The sequence below is a fragment of the Natrix helvetica genome (genome assembly GCF_964273705.1).
Source record: "Natrix helvetica genome assembly, chromosome: 1".
NCBI lineage: Eukaryota > Metazoa > Chordata > Lepidosauria > Squamata > Natricidae > Natrix > Natrix helvetica.
In genome coordinates, this window is record NC_138548.1 from 239,994,620 (window position 1) to 240,008,489 (window position 13,870).

A 13,870-nucleotide genomic window follows, 5' to 3' on the forward strand; every position below is an offset into this window, starting at 1 on the left:
GAGCCTCTGAGGGGAGCAAGAGGCGGAGCTACAAGAATTCGAACTCAGTCCTTGGGCAGCAAGCTGATGTTAACCCGTGCTTGGACACTCCCGCAGCGCCTAGAGAAAGACCATTCAGGTAAGACAACGGTCAATCTCTGGTGTAGATTTTTGGAAGAAGGCTGCTGGAGCAGGATATTTTCTACATAGAATGAGAAATCCATCTTGTCTTTTTTTAAGTCACAAATTTTGTATCTGTTTCCAGATAAGGCTTGTATTGTGCATCTGCCTTACAGTACTTGAAAATTTTGTACATAATTTTACGTTATTTGCATATTTAAAACATTTTATATATTGTAATGAAGTTAAAATTTGCAGACAATTCCAGGCAGAAATACTTTCCATTTGTAATTGGAGTTGTTCCATATTATTCTTATGCTACTACCACAGGAAATATATTCCTGTGAGAGAGATGAAGCAGTGCTGCACAGAGCAGCATTCCCCAATCACGTCACCTTGAAGAAATGTGGACTTCAACTCCCAGAATTCTAAGCATTAAAGTCCACCTATCTTAAATTTGTTAAGGTTGAGAAACACTGGCATGGAACGTCTTAACTGATAGCTGTGAGAGTTTTCTGTCTGGCAATTTTCCTTGACTAAAACAAGTACTAGCTGCTGGAATCCACAGAGATGATTTCCCCCTTCTGAAATCTCGCTGTCATAGAGCAATGTTTATTTGGTACCTCACTAATTTAGTTTGAAAAATACCTCACTGGTTCAGCAGGGTCTCCTGTATGAGATGCTGTTTAATAGCTATTGCCCAGTGGTGGGATTCAATTTCTTTTACTACTGGTTCTGTGGGTGTGGCTTGGTGGGCATGGCATGCTTGGCGGGTGTGGCTTGGTGGGCATGGCAGGGGAAGGATACTGTAAAATCTGCTTTTCCTCCGCACTCCAGAGGAAGGTTACTGCAAAATCCCCATTCCCTCCTAATTAGCTGGGACTCGGGAGGCAGAGAATAGATGGGGGCAGGGCCATCCAGAGATGGTATTTACCGGTTCTCCGAACTACTCAAAATTTCTGCTACTGGCTCTCCAGAACTGCTCAGAACCTGCTGAATACCACCTCTGCTACTGTCTCAGTGATCACCTCATTGTCTCCACAAAGGCCTTAAACATTATAAAAGCAATTTCCTTAAGAGTGCTAGACAGTTTCCTTACTGCATTAGACTCAAGTATTTTCACTAGTTATCCCTTTTTTTTTGCAGAGTTACTATTTTGGTCCAAACTGTGGTATTTATAGCATCATCTGTATTTTCATTTGTAGCTCCAACTACCTTTGCAGATTAAGACCAGTTCAGCAACCTTGGCAAGGCTGCAGATTATCTGTCCTGGCCAGCCTGGGATTATCTCCTTACACTGGAGAGAGGAAGTGGGATTCCGCCAGTCTCCCTGAGCGGCTTCTGTAGAATTGGAGCTGACATTCTCCTGAGCAGTTGCCTCCCCCGTCTTTGCCCTCCTGCTTCCTCCCACTCTAAACACTTCATTTGTTGTGAGAGGTTCTGGAACAGCACTTTGATAGCCCAGCTGCATCTTCAAAGCCCGAGATCTGGGAGGAGAAGCGGCCCAATCAATGGCTTATAAAGCAGATGCACAGCTGAGACATAGAATCCCGGGATTGCTGTTCCCGCTGCAGGTGCTCCATAAACATGGTGCATGAAGGCCCTTTTTGTCAGAGAGCTGTAAGTGCGGCCCTCCCCAAGCCTCCTCTTCCTCCCAGACCACAGATCCTTTCAGCTAGCTCTGCTCAGAAAAGGCTCAGCACTTTAACACAGCAAAGGTTTGCTAACAAGAAGGTCTCCCCCCCCCCTTTTTTTTTTTTTTGCAAAATTGCCTTTTTTAAAGGAATGGTTGTTAGCTCAACACATGGGCAGGTGCTCTGTGGACAATTGGATCCTATTGTTTACATGTGAGGAACTGTTTCTCAGTAGGAGAATGTTGCATTTTTCAGAGTATCATACCTAAGAAAAATAGAATTCTATTACAACTCCTTCAAATATTGCTGTTTGTAGCTTCACTAGGATTTGTTGGTGCTAAGGAGAAATTTTCTGACACCGAGAACAATTAATCAATGGAACAGCTTGCCTCCCAAAATTGCGGGAGCTCCATCACTGGAAGTTTTCTATCTACTATTACTGTGCAAGCAGAGATGCTGTGTTAAGATGACATCCAATGTATAATCTTCAGATGAATAAGGAATTATCTAACCCTTGTCTATGGTTGTAACATGTGTGCTCTGTTGCTGCAAAATAACATAATGGAAGGACCTAAACAAACATTTCCTAGTTTCTGAAACAATGTAGAGATGCCTGATAGTTCAAGAAAGAGATAGCTGCATGTCTCACTTGTGCAAATAAGCAACAGCGGGGAGAAGCAAAAGAGAGTAAATCACAAAATACCTGTTGCATCATTGTGATGCAAATTCTAGCCTTTTGTCAAGCCTGTCCGACACAAATATGTAAGGGGTGGAGCTTACATAATGATATTGCAATCCATGTTTCTCCATTCTGACAAGACTGTGACTTGCTCCGAAGACCTCTGCTTGTGCACTAATGTTTTTTTAGAGGAATATTTGTATGTATGCAGTAACGAAATGAATACTTTTCACTTGTATAACATTCATGCATTTGACAACAAAGGAGAATCTCTGTAAATATTATCCAATAAGGAGAAAAAATGAATGCACATATTTGTGCATTAATTCTTCTCTATAATATGTCAGGTAGCTCGCATTTGCTGTCCCTGCTGTGGTTTTTTTTTTAGATCAGCCTTGCAACGTTGATAGTCAGAAGTCTCCCCAGAGTTGTTTGCCTTCAAATGGCTTGTTTTGGTCCTTGTAATGGATTTGCATTTTGCAAACTTAAATGCTCCTGAATCATATACTGTAGTAGGCCAAATAATAGGAATAACAACATATCCTATCATACTTTTAATGTATATTATCCAAACACAAATTCCTAAATGATATTTTTTATCAGCTATTTAGGCACATTGGATTGTAGTTTTATTGTTACTATTCCAAATCTGATACTTATGATTACATTTACAATTCTAAAATGTAACATGTATTGCCCAATTTAAGATCCAACCCAACTTTTCTTAACCTGCTGTCCAGATGTGTTTAGTTTAGATCCAAACTAAAACTTCCAGCCATGGACTCAATTGATGTAATGAGTGATCCTCAAGCTTCAAAAATGTCTGGGGCTGCCAATAGCTTGTTTCCCCTTCAACCCACCTCCTCTTCTTTTCTATTCACCATTTCCTTTTGGACCTCCAATAATCTTATGTAATTGGTTTTAAATTAGAAAAGAAGTGAATAAATTCTTTACACTTGGCAGAATCTACTGGGACCTTTTTACTCACCTCATTGAAGTAGCTGAATCCTTTGTGCTGAATAAATATTGCTGATATTGATTTCTGAAAAAAAATATTGGATCTGGGAGAGGCCAATATTAATCAAGAAAATAATAATATGCAGAAGAAACAATTCATTTCCCTTTCCCACTGAACAAATTGCCTCCTTCTCCCTATTGCGTTTTAGTTTTAAAAAGAAGAAAAGCAAAGCAGAAGAGCACCTTGCATAAGATGTAAGCACTGAAAGCAGGAATCCATTTTTTAAAATACGGATGGGAACATTGCTCAAGACCCTGCTTTAGTCTAAGCAAATTCAGCAGAAAGAACCGAGACAGGTGAAAAGAGCAGGAAGGGAAGAAATTTAGAAATGGATGGCAGCAAAGAGTGGTCCTAATGCAAAGGCTACAGGTCAGCTCATGTGGGAGATGTAGTGAATAAAGCTGCAAGGTGGAAAGTCTTGCGGAATTTGTGGACTTAAGGAAGACACCACCGAGGAGAAAACACCCATCATCATCATATTAAGAAATGGGGACCTTGAACATTGGAGGTGCAAATATTTTTATAGTCGTTTAGGGCTCTAAACAGAGGTGAGATTCTACTGGTTCAGCCCGGTTTGGGTGTACTGGTAGCTCCAAAGATCAGCTGAGAGTGAACCGGTTCACTCTGACCTTCAGGAGGGCCCGCCCATTCACCCCCGAGCTATACTCACCTATATTTCCTTGTTTTTTAGCCCAGCTGATAGGCACAGCAAAGTAAATTGCCGCACCTCAGCTGTCTTCCTGTTAACTGCACATGGGTGTGCAGTGTGCGTCAGGCACATTCAAACACACGCTCAGCGAACCAGTTGCTAAACCGGTAGGATGGCACTGCTGGCTCTAAGGTAGGAAATCTTAGGGATCTGATTGACTGGTTGGTTTGGAAAAGGTAGGTAGGTCCTTTGTTGATAGGGAGTAGCTGGGGTGAATTCTATTGTTAGGCACAACGGGCATTTCAAGAAGGAGCAGAGCTGAGACAATTCATTGTTAAGGAGATGGGATGTTGAGGTCTTCAACTGATTGAGGATGGGGGCGGTGTGTCGGGATTACTCTAGGTTGCAAGTCAGTGGTGGGATTTAAAATTGTTTACTACCAGTTCTGTGAGTGTGGCTTGGTGGGCGTGGCTTGGTGAGGGTGGCAGGGGAAGGAAACTGCAAAATCCCAAATCCCTCCTGATCAGCTGGGGCTCGGGAGGCAGAGAATAGATGGCCAGTCAGAGGTGGTATTTACCGGTTCTCCAAACTACTCAAAATTTCCATTACCGGTTCTCCAGAACTGGTCAGAACCTGCTGAATACCACCTCTGTTGCAAGTCCCTTGTAAGGGTTGGGCTCTTATGTTTAGATGGGATTGGAGCAGGAAGGATTAATTTGGGTCTGATGGGATTAGGCAAAGAAAAAAAACTTGCTTTGCTGTGTCGTATTAATAATAATAATAATAATAATAATAATAATAATAATAATAATAATAATAATAATAATAATAATAATAATAATAATAATAATTTATTGGATTTCTAGACCGCCCCCTCTCCCCGGAGATGGGGTGAGAGAGGGATGCAGTCTCCATTTTGTTTATTTTTTCCATTACAGGTGTTGCTCATTTAATGATCACAGTGGGGAACTGGCAGCTCACTTGTTAAGTGAAGCAATCACTAAGTGATTGTTATAATCTTCAACATTCCTTTGATTTACCAACCTCTGAAGGTGGTAATGTGATGATTGGTTGTTTTCATTGGGGTTATAACTGCAAAATGAGTCAGTCACTAAACAAGGACTACCAGTTCAGAAACCAGAAGGGCACCTCTGTTCTTCTCTTTTGTTCTGAGCTGCTGCCCTACATATTCAGAAGAACAGGGGGTACAATACCTCAGCGCATAGGTGTCAGGAAAGAACTACAACAGAGGTGGATTGCTACCAGTTCGCCCCAGATCAGGCGAACCGATAGTGGCAGTGGTGGGAGGCTTCACCCACCCATCGTGCAATTGCACGATTGCATGTGCACGAGTGAACCTGTAGTAAAATAAATTGCAACACATCACTGGACTACAAGGGTGGGATACTTTCATTGCTGTTCCTGATATGCTGATTCTCTAAATGCAGGGAACCATATAATTAAATCCTTATCCTAAACTAGGGGTCTCCAACCTTGGCAACTTTAAGCCTGGTGGACTTCAACTCCCAGAATTCCCCAGGCTGGGGAATTCTGGGAGTTGAAATCCACCAGGCTTAAAGTTGCCAAGGTTGGAGACCCCTGCCCTAAACCATGGCTGTCAAACTCCCGGCCCATGGGCTGGATATACGTCACACACTGGCCATGCCTGGCTTAGCGAAGGGGGGGGGAGTCCCGATATGTCACATGACGCCACCATGACCGACGTGAGTTTGACACCCCTGCCCTAGATGTAACTCTTCCGAACTCTCCCATTTTAAAGGGCTACAATCTCTTACAGCAGGGCCTGTAAAACTATAGAGATCAGCCGTGAGGTCAGGCAGTTAGAGCTAAATGGCTCTCTTTCTCTATGCTTTGTTCTGCCTATTAGAACAATCCGTTTTACATTAGGTTCGTCAGTATTCCTTTCTTCTCTGAATCATGAACCTAGTTTCTGGGATGTCCCCTTCAAAAACAAGCATGCCGTTTCAGACATTTCCAGCTGTGCTGTCACTTCCCACTCAGCATGCATGTCCTTTGTGTCATTAATTTACCCCTGAGTTGACCTCCCTGGAAAGAACAGCTGCAAGGCTTCGGAGGGGCTTGATACTTGCTGGAGCTAAATTACAGCCATCTATTAAAATTAAATTATCCCAGTGGGCCATAAATTAGGGACCAGGGAGTGAAACACCCTTCTGCAATTGTTCCCTTTTAAGACCTCCATCCAATCACCGTTCCTAAGTGGGAGACCCCCACCTAGACAATGGGCCAGAAGAATCTGAGTTGAGGCCTGGGCATCTAAATATTTTCTGGTTCAAAATGCATGTGGCCCTTTTTTGTCTCTGTGTATACAAATTAAATATTTTGCAAGATGAGTGCCTTAAATACCACTTGGGGGGCTGAAGAATTTTATATTTTTCCTGTCTATAGCAAAGAATTATCAGAGACCATAGCGGCAGATTCCTAATGCGTTGGCTGTACTAGAACAAGTAAAGGTAAGTTTCCCCTTGCACATATGTGCTAGTCGTTCCCACCTCTAGGGGGCAGTCCTCATACCCGTTTCAAAGCTGAAGAGCCAGCGCTTTCTGAAGATGTCTCCATGTGGCCAGCACGACTAAACCCTGAAGGCGCACGGGACGCTGTTACCTTCCCACCAAAGATGGTTCCTATTTTTCTACTTGCATTTTTACATGCTTTCGAACTGCTAGGTTGGCAGAAGCTGGGACCAGTAATGGGAGCTCACTCTGTTATGTGGCGCTGAGTATTCGAACTGCCGACCTTTCTGATCGACAAGCTCAGCATCTTAGCCACTGAGCTACCACGTCCCTATGTATTACAAATAGCAATATGCAAATGAGTTGCCAGTTTCTGGCCTCAGAAGGAAGAGTGCCAGCCATGGCATGTAGTTCTTGTGCCCCTGGGCTTCTCCCTTGGCTGACAGAAGCAAGGATGCTTTCTTGAAGAAAAGTTACAATTCCACCACTGAGGATAAGCAAGGCAGGAAGAGAGGCTCATTACTATGGTAATGCTGTCACAAGAAGGGTTCCCCTCCCCATTTTTTCATATATGTGGAATTAAGCTACAGCACAAACATTTATGATTGTGCATGTGTTGCAGCACAATTTTTTCGTATATGTGGAATTAACCTAGAGCACAAACATTTATGATTGTGCATGTGTTGCAGTACCGCATGAGGGACATGGTGGCTCAGTTGCTAAAACACTGAGCTTGTCAATCAAAAAGGTCGGCAGTTCGGTGGTTCGAATCCCTAGCGCCGTGTAATGGAGTGAGTTCCTGTTACTTGTCCCAGCTTCTGCCAACCTAGCTGTTTGAAAGAATGTTAAAAATGCAAGTAGAAAAATAGGAACCACCTTTGGTGGGAGGGTAACAGTGTTCCGTGCGCCTTTGGCATTTAGTCATACTGGCCACATGACCACGGAGGTGTCTTCAGACAGTGCTGGTTCTTTGGCTTTGAAACAGAGATGAGCACCGCCCCCTAGAGTCAGGAATGACTAGCACATATATGTGAGGGGAACCTTTACCTTTGTAAACACATAGGTGTTGCAGCATCTACCGTATTGTCTAATATGCCTATTGCCTGTGAAGAATTCTCACAGTACACTATATCCTTCATTCTCCCATTTATGCATGCTATAATGACATCCCACCCATATTTTCCTTACATCCAGTGCACTTACTTATCAACTCATGGAGCAACTGGTTCAATCATTTTCTTGGCACTATGTCAATTCCTTTAAATGCTAGATTAATTATTTTGCATTACAAAGCTTTCTGGACACTGTGATTGGGCTGCCTTTAATCGTTCTGCTGCTTACTGACCTTCCTTTTCTCCCATGCTGTGAGGTTAATTTTTATCTCCTCTGTTTTCTCATCTCCTCTTTGGTCTTTTGAAAGCCAGGATGTATGTCTTTCTTTAAAAGAAATGGACATAGTGAGTCTCCAAGACAGAGCATGTGCGTCCATTCTTTCCTCCTTTGGAAATCTGTACATTTTTTCTCAAAAAAATAATGTTTCAGGAAGAAAACCACTCTTTAAGTTTAATGGAAACTACTTTTTTTCCTCCCAAAGCGGGGCCTTTGTTCAAAGACATTGCTCAATTAGTCAGCCAGTTGGCTGGCAAAAAAAAAAAAATTTGAAATTTGCCCTCTGCGTTTTCTGAATGTGTTGCTTTTTAGCAATGTGCATATTGACAAAATGATGGGCATCGGACTGCACTGTGTATTCAGGCTGTGAAGTATACCTAGGCTGTATCCATACACGTAGCAATTACAAATCAGGGAAGTGCAGATGGGAGTCATCAGAGCTGTGGGAAGTGGGAGATAAGGTTACTCACTAACCTGATACTGTTAAGTCATCAGTATCCACGATTACTGCTGCATAGATAAAACCACATGATATGGCAGGATTTCTGTCTTGCAGAGATTCCATGCCTGTTCAAGCTGGGAGACCATGGCATCGTTGAGAAGCCTTGTTCTCTTCCGTAGATGAAAAAGCCAGGTTGGCTCTTTGCTTCTTCTGTGTCTCTGGATTTAAAGTAGCTGCTAGCAGAGCAGTGGGAGAACAGAATGGCATCTTTCCTTTTCTTTCAAGCGGGATTTGAAGGATAGTGGATTCGTCATGTGTAAGAGAGCAGGGATACATCTTTGATTTCCGAACTTGGCTTTGAGTCTGCAAGAAAATAGAACTAAAACTCTGCAAGATATACTCGTAGACTAGAGGCCTCCTGCTGGGCTCTGTCCCAGCTGCATTTTCTCTGGCTTTACTTTGCAAATGTTTGGTCCTCCTCCCATCAATCTTTCCTGAACCTTCCTTTCTCATCTTCTCCCACTTGCTTATCTCCCTACAGATGGCACTCCCTTGAGTGAGCTCTCCTGGTCTTCCTCTCTGGTTGTGGTGGCCGTTTCCTTCTCAGGACTCTTCACCTTCATCTTCCTCATGTTGGCCTGTCTGTGCTGCAAGAAAGGGGGCATTGGCTTCAAGGTAAGTTCAGGGGGGGGAGGTCCAAATCTCTCTGGCTGCCTATGGCATAGCAAGGCATAAGACGAAGTCTTCTGCTGAGTCCATGACATTGACACAGCTTTTGTCATCCTGGAGGCTTCTGGATACATACCTGGGATTTCTGAACTTTGTCATCTAGTAATCTAAAAGCCACTAGGCTGGGAAAGGTTATAAGAACATGCCCTGTTGTTTGCAAGGAGAAGAAAATAATTCTCAAAACTGGAACATGCTTTTACTATTAAGTTCCTATCAGAATAGTCTTAAAGAAGCAGTGTGGCCCGGCCTGGAATATAAAGTGCAGACAGAAATTAAGAGTCAGAGGAACGACGTGGTGCATTCATGTGTCAGACACGAGAAGCATGAGTCAAGCAATCTCAGCAGCAGGGGTTGCAGCAGGAGGGCATTCAGTGGGGTAAGGAGGAGATGTGGGCTGGGACATCAGACTAAAGCCTTGTGGCAGGGGCTTGCTGAGAAGCAAGTCTCCGAGCACAACAGGGGATGGTTGTCTGGCAGTGTGATAGAGATAAAAAGGCCTAATGAGCTTTTGGAAGCCAGAGGCAGAAGCCGATGAATGGGAGCATAAGAAACCATCTTATCCAGGTCAGATTCTTGCACATCTAGGTGTGATCCACAGCATTCGTCATGGGTTTCGGGCAGAGAAAAATCCTTCCCGTGACCTGCTACTTCATCTTCCTTAGTAGAAGATACCAAAGTGTACATGAGTTCCCAGTCTTTCCCTAGTGAGACAGAATGTTGCGTGAATGCAAGGTGCATTCTCACTCTTTCTGAAACGTTGCATAGAGACCGCTTAGGCCTGGCTTTGGCTTCCATGGTCATTATAGCGCAACTTTCTTTTTATACATTGAACAGTTTGGGTCAGTTTTGCAGGTAGCTTTCTAGTCCTGCTCCTGTATGGGTTTAAAGGTCTCTTGCACTATGGAGTGAGTGGGGGTTCTCGTTCAGGAAAAGTTTAAGGACTTTTAGGGAAAGCAACTTCCTGGGGTTGTACTATATCGTGCGGTGCAGATGGGAGCCCTGGAAAAAATAAGAGTGAAGAGGCGCTAGTAGAGAAATGTAGAGAGGAGGGAAGAGTTAATAGATTGACTTGACAAAGCAAAGGGGAATTCTTGAGTGTGATAACTGGATGCAGTTCCATCAAGAGAGGATGCTCTTAAGTTTCCTGCCTGCGATGTCTGTGGAGATTCTCAATCATCCAGGTCGCCGTTGTCCCAAAGGTGCTTTTTCCGAAAGGCAATTGGACTTTCTTGGTTATTTTTCTCTTTGAAAACATTTAGCTTCTCAACATTTTGAAAGGAAAGGAAAAAGTCCAGTTACCTTTCGGAAAAAGCATCTTCAGGATGTCCTGCCTGTGATCTCTTTCACTTGCTTCTCTTTCAGGCAAAGGGCTCTAAGAGGAAGGCCACCTCTTTCTGCCAGTCCTCCATCCCTTCACAGAATGTGTTTATGGGCTCTGTCGCTAGTGGATTTGTGCCCAGTGTATGACATGTTGCTCACCAGAGAGACAAGAGCCTAATACTGTGAACCAGGAGTAATTCCCTGTCCCTTCTTATCTGAGTACTTGCTTTTTAGTCCTTAGGAAAGTCAAGTTAAGTAGTTCTTATTTTAAGTTTAAAGATACAAGTACTTCAGGGCTGGGTTCCTGCCGGTATTACTACTGGCTCCGCGCCCATGCGCACTTATTTGCACCTAAAAAGGTATGCGCATGCACACATTAGAAAAGGAAAAAAGACATTATTTCAATGAAGATTGTTCTGCGCATGTTTCAGAACAGAAAATCAAGATGGTGCCGCCGAGCATAGAACCTGTTCAGGTCCGTGTCCGGCCAAGTTACTACCTACTTTGCCGAACCGATCCGAACCGGTAGGAACCCACCTCTGAAGTACTTGTTGCTTAAGTGCTTCCCAATTTGGCAAGCAGCTCCCCAAGTGTAGTAGGCTGCCATGTGCTCTAGAAAGACCCAAAGGAAGTAGGCAGCGATATGATTTCAGAGGCACAGAATGTGCTGGAAAATGCTGCCCCCATTGCTGGCATTCTTGTGGAGGCTCTTGGCCAGCCATGGAGGAGGAGGAGGAGGAGTGTTCAGCATGGAGTGATAGACAGCTCTGTGCGGTCACAGTTGATAGAGGTAGCCAGGTTCCACAGTGGGAACAATGAACCAATTCAGAATCTTCCCACACTGCCTATATAGGGGCACGAAACAAGCTTGTGAGTAAGGCTCTGTGCTTTCCTCTTGGAACAGCCTCAGAAGGGCAGAAGCTCGAGGGCATCCAAGCTTAAGATGCTCCCTGGGAATGCTCACCCTATCCTACCTGATTGCTGGGGCAACCTTCAGTAGGAAAAAGTTCATCCAGGTAATTAGAAGAAGCCACTGGTCTCATTCTGCAGGAGGACTGAATTAGAGCGAAGAAGAAGGCACAGCTTTAGTGCAGGGATGGGCAGGTGGGTGGATGGATGGAGGAGGGATGGGCAGGGTTGATGGGGGGGGGTGCCTTGAACTCTGTCTGCAGTAGTGAGGGGAGCAGAGCACCAAGGGATGGTGCACCTAATTAACACTCTTTCTCTGGGCACTCTTGCCTAGAGCTGGAGAAGCGAATCCCGGGAGAAGAGGCTGAGGATGGTTTTGAGGTGTCTTCCTTGCACGGGGGCCAGCACAGTGCCCAAAACAGCCTGTAATGTAGAACTGGGGGACCCTGGGCAGCCCTCCCCCTGCCCCCTGACCAAGGTGAGGCTGCTTCTCCCACAACTGTGCTTATATGACGTCTTTCACCGGGGGTGGGGCGCAGGGGGGAGGGAGCAGAGCAGCCGCCGCTGACCACACTTTAAAAATTGGGGGGAGGATCGACGTGGGATGGCAGGAGAAGGCTACCAGGTGGGGCGATGGGTTGTTGCTCTGCATTTGGATCCCTTGAGGTCTGCCTACTTCCCCATGCAAAGGTGAGGCTGGGGCAGGGGCTGGAAGCAGTAGCCCTGGCTGTGACCTTGCCCTGTGGACCTGCAGAGAGTCTGGGCAAGGAAGGCTGTCTTTATTTCGCTTTTCTCCTCTCTTTCAAACCTTTGTCTCCATGGAGCATCTTTTTTCTTTTGGAGAAAATTTGAAATTAGCTGTCATGAAATACATCTGAATCTTATCGCCTTGGGCTTCGTCCTGAACCCTGCACTGCATTCCCCCCCACATGCCTAGATCTGTGGGTAGAAAGATTTTTTTTCCAAAAAAAAAGAAGGAGAAAAAAAATGACTGAGTGCACGGCTGTCTCTGTTACCCCCCAATTGTAACGGGGCATGTTTGTAGCTGGATGGGAAAGAGTGATTGTATACTTTATGTGCCTCTGTCATGGTTTGCATATCTCCTCCTGCTTTGGAGGTGGTTATCTGAAATGGAATTGCACCGATGGGAAAACTGTATGTGTGAATCAGCTCTCCACATCGTTCCCTTCTTTCGCCCAGGGGCTATGAAGTAGTGCACTGAACCTTTAGGTTGCGGTAGTGATCCTTAGCCTGCCCAGAGTGTGCGTGGGATCGGCTTCACACCAATGGTTTGCTACTACTGAAAAGTGTACGTTCTGCGATTCCATTTCAAGCAGCTGGATCCATGTAGTAGGATTGAGTGAGGTGTATCTGTCCATTGGGCTGCGTCTCCTCTTTTCCAAGTCCGCTAGGGGTATTCGTTAAACCATATTATGGGAGAAAATAGGACACTAGTCCACACGTGAGGACCATAGATTCAGTTCTTCTCACAAGTGTATAACACAACTGTGCGTGCACAGATTCCTCTGCTAGTGCTGTAGGGCAGTGAAGGGACATCATTTTTCTTCCCCTTCAATGTGATTACTCACACCTTGGTTCCCCGTGCGAAAGAACGGACATATGAGTTCTTTGCACCTTTTCATGGGTATTTAAGAACAGAGTAAATTGCCATTAGCCCATTGGTCCAGAGGGTTTGGGATTTAGTAAATATTTCGGGCAAAGGGCCTTTCAGGAAAGGGCCCAGCCTTTCCTGCAGAGAGCAAACACTGAGTCAGGGGTTCTTTGCATGCAGAATTTGTGCTCTGTCGCTGAGCCTTTTTTCTTATTTGTGTATTGCTGTGGAATATCTATAAAAGGTCATCCGTGTGTGAAAACATAACTGCTGGTGGTAGTGAGGATGATATTTCAAAGCAGCCTTTATCGGTCCAATGCTTGCCTGATGTTTGTTACACAACTTCCCCAGTGTCCCAGTTACTATTGAAATAACTGGGATTTTTAGGGATTGCAATCCAACCACTGGAATGCAGCAGGTTGGGGAAGGCTGCTTGAATGAGTCGAAGTTGCTTTGCATGCTTTATTGCCATAATCCTTCCATCCAGAGGAGGATTATGTATCTAGAGATGACCAAATGCATGTCTCAAACCTTCTCCTCTCCACATTCTTAGCATTGCTCTATTGCCCCATTCTACACTTTCATTCTCCTTATCTTTTTTCCCCCAGGAATTCAGTAATGCTGATGGGGAGGATTATCCTAGTGAATTCTCAGCCCAAGGCTCACCAGCCACACAGAATGGCCCTGAAGTTTATATTCTGCCTCTCACCGAAGTATCTTTGCCAATGTCTAGGCAACCTGGGCGCTCAGGTAATCTAGTGAAGCATTAAGCTTACTTCATTAAACATTTTTTTCCTGTGGATAGTTGCAACAGTGACATGCATGCTTTGTGTGTACAGAATCAACAAATTTATGCCATCCAGATGTGTAGGGCTACAATTCCCAGGGTTCGTAAATT

At 44.5% G+C, this 13,870-nt stretch overlaps 1 protein-coding gene across 3 annotated transcripts in view; it reads left to right on the top strand.

Annotated features, from left to right (window-relative positions):
• Positions 1-13,870, top strand: part of AATK (apoptosis associated tyrosine kinase) — a 103,840-nt gene that overhangs the window by 58,053 nt on the left and 31,917 nt on the right. For 2 of the 3 annotated variants that reach the window (XM_081935618.1, XM_081935619.1), the window contains exon 1: positions 13,627-13,722. In XM_081935618.1, coding sequence (XP_081791744.1) covers positions 13,698-13,722 — 25 coding nt within the window. In that variant the 5' untranslated portion in view covers positions 13,627-13,697. Of the gene's footprint in view, positions 1-8,943; positions 9,078-13,580; positions 13,723-13,870 lie in introns of those variants that run through there. The other variant, XM_081935621.1, reaches the window with a different exon arrangement.